The following is a 1662-nucleotide window of genomic DNA, read 5'->3' on the forward strand; positions in this document are numbered from 1 at the left end:
CATTTTCAACCTCAGTATCTTATTCGATGGCAAAGTGAATGTAGTTGGTCCATCGAACTGGGTAAAATTCTCAGTAGTATGTAATACACGTACGATTTTAGTTATTTTTTGTAATTTTATAATATATTAATTCAACTTACCGGTTACCGTATTAATAATAAGTTATATGTTATAACAATATAAATATAATATTATAAAATAATCACACTGAAAAACCATTTCCACGTTCCTAAGGTTTCCCATGACCGTCGATAAGTTAAAAATAGAATGTAAGTTGAACAAATCAATATAAAACTGTTGTATTATTTACAGCTGCGCACCCGCTGGAAGGATAAAAATCATAGGCACAATTTTTTTCATAAGCATTTAAAATTTAAAACAAGGTAAATAGGTTACATTTAAATTACTTTATTCCCAATAATATCATCAAATATACTTACTAATGAATAATATAAATACATACCAAGTTAATCATTATATTTAAGATATTTAAAAACAATAACTTTTTTTACAATCATATTAAAAACACAACAAAATAATGAAATAGATGTTAACAAAAACTTATCATTATATTTATTAGTTTCTACAGATAATAACAACTGTAAACAGAGCTTAACAATATTTCTATAAACTAAAGAAATTATAATATAGTACCCCTATCCTTTATATTTTTTAAAGGAAATTAATAACAAGTATTATTAGTTTGTAATAATTTTATTGAATTAATGTTTCCCATGGTCGTATAAAATTTGTTTCCACAACAATGCAACAAACATCTTTATTTTCAACATTTTTAATGCGGCCCACTACTTTATATTTTCCATAAAAACTTACTTTGGGCAAATTCATATCTTCGAATTTCGTCAATTCATACCCTGATGTAATATATGTGCCCTGTTAAAATTTAGTGATGAATTATAAATACATAATAATTAGATAATGAATGGCACACATTATTATTTCGTATAGTATTATTTATCTTCTATATTATAGAAGAATTATTTTATAGAATCTATAAAATATTCCAAAAATATCTTTATAATATGTTGATTAATTTTAATATTAATTTAACCATTTTTGGGTCATCAAATATCGTTTATCCATTATGGTTACTATAAAATCATATCATTATTTATAATGGTTTCATATATTACCACTGGTATTGGACATCTATCAGTTGGAACGTTAAAAGCATTGAGTAATGTAAACCATGCATTTCCATAAAGATTTCTTAAACTACTGCATGCCTTTTTTCTTATGAGAATATAATGATTTGGTATCCAACCTCCAGTTGAACCCCAAGTCGACACGTTCATATCAAGCTATGAAATAATAATAATAATAATAATATATAATTGTTGCACTTGTGTTGAATTAATAATGAACATTTTTAATTCAATTGGAGATTAAAAAGTTTTAAACTCATTGACCAGAAATAAAATATTACATTCAGCAGAAATTGGAAACTTTAGTCACTTATTTTGTGATAAAACAAATGATTTGCGCGTCAAACAAGCCAAAGTTTTGTCATTACGTATCAGTTTTTGCCCATATTCGTTCTCAATAATATTAATTATTACTGCTGCCCTTATTGCAATGTCAATATAAATGTCAATATATCTCATAACATTGCTTTAACAAATTTTAGATCAATTCGGTTTG

At 25.2% G+C, this 1662-nt stretch overlaps 1 protein-coding gene across 1 annotated transcript; it reads right to left on the reverse strand.

The window, feature by feature from the left end:
- Positions 1-550: 550 nt before the first annotated feature.
- Positions 551-1342, reverse strand: LOC107885287. The gene is made up of 2 exons (XM_016808892.2): positions 1155-1342; positions 551-894 (listed from the first exon to the last, which is right to left on the reverse strand). Exons 1-2 carry the CDS (start codon positions 1314-1316, stop codon positions 715-717), a joined length of 342 nt encoding a protein of 113 aa, XP_016664381.1. The 5' UTR covers positions 1317-1342; the 3' UTR covers positions 551-714.
- Positions 1343-1662: the final 320 nt, after the last annotated feature.

The sequence above is a fragment of the Acyrthosiphon pisum genome, unplaced genomic scaffold (assembly GCF_005508785.2).
Source record: "Acyrthosiphon pisum isolate AL4f unplaced genomic scaffold, pea_aphid_22Mar2018_4r6ur Scaffold_311;HRSCAF=731, whole genome shotgun sequence".
Classification (NCBI taxonomy): Eukaryota; Metazoa; Arthropoda; class Insecta; order Hemiptera; family Aphididae; genus Acyrthosiphon; species Acyrthosiphon pisum.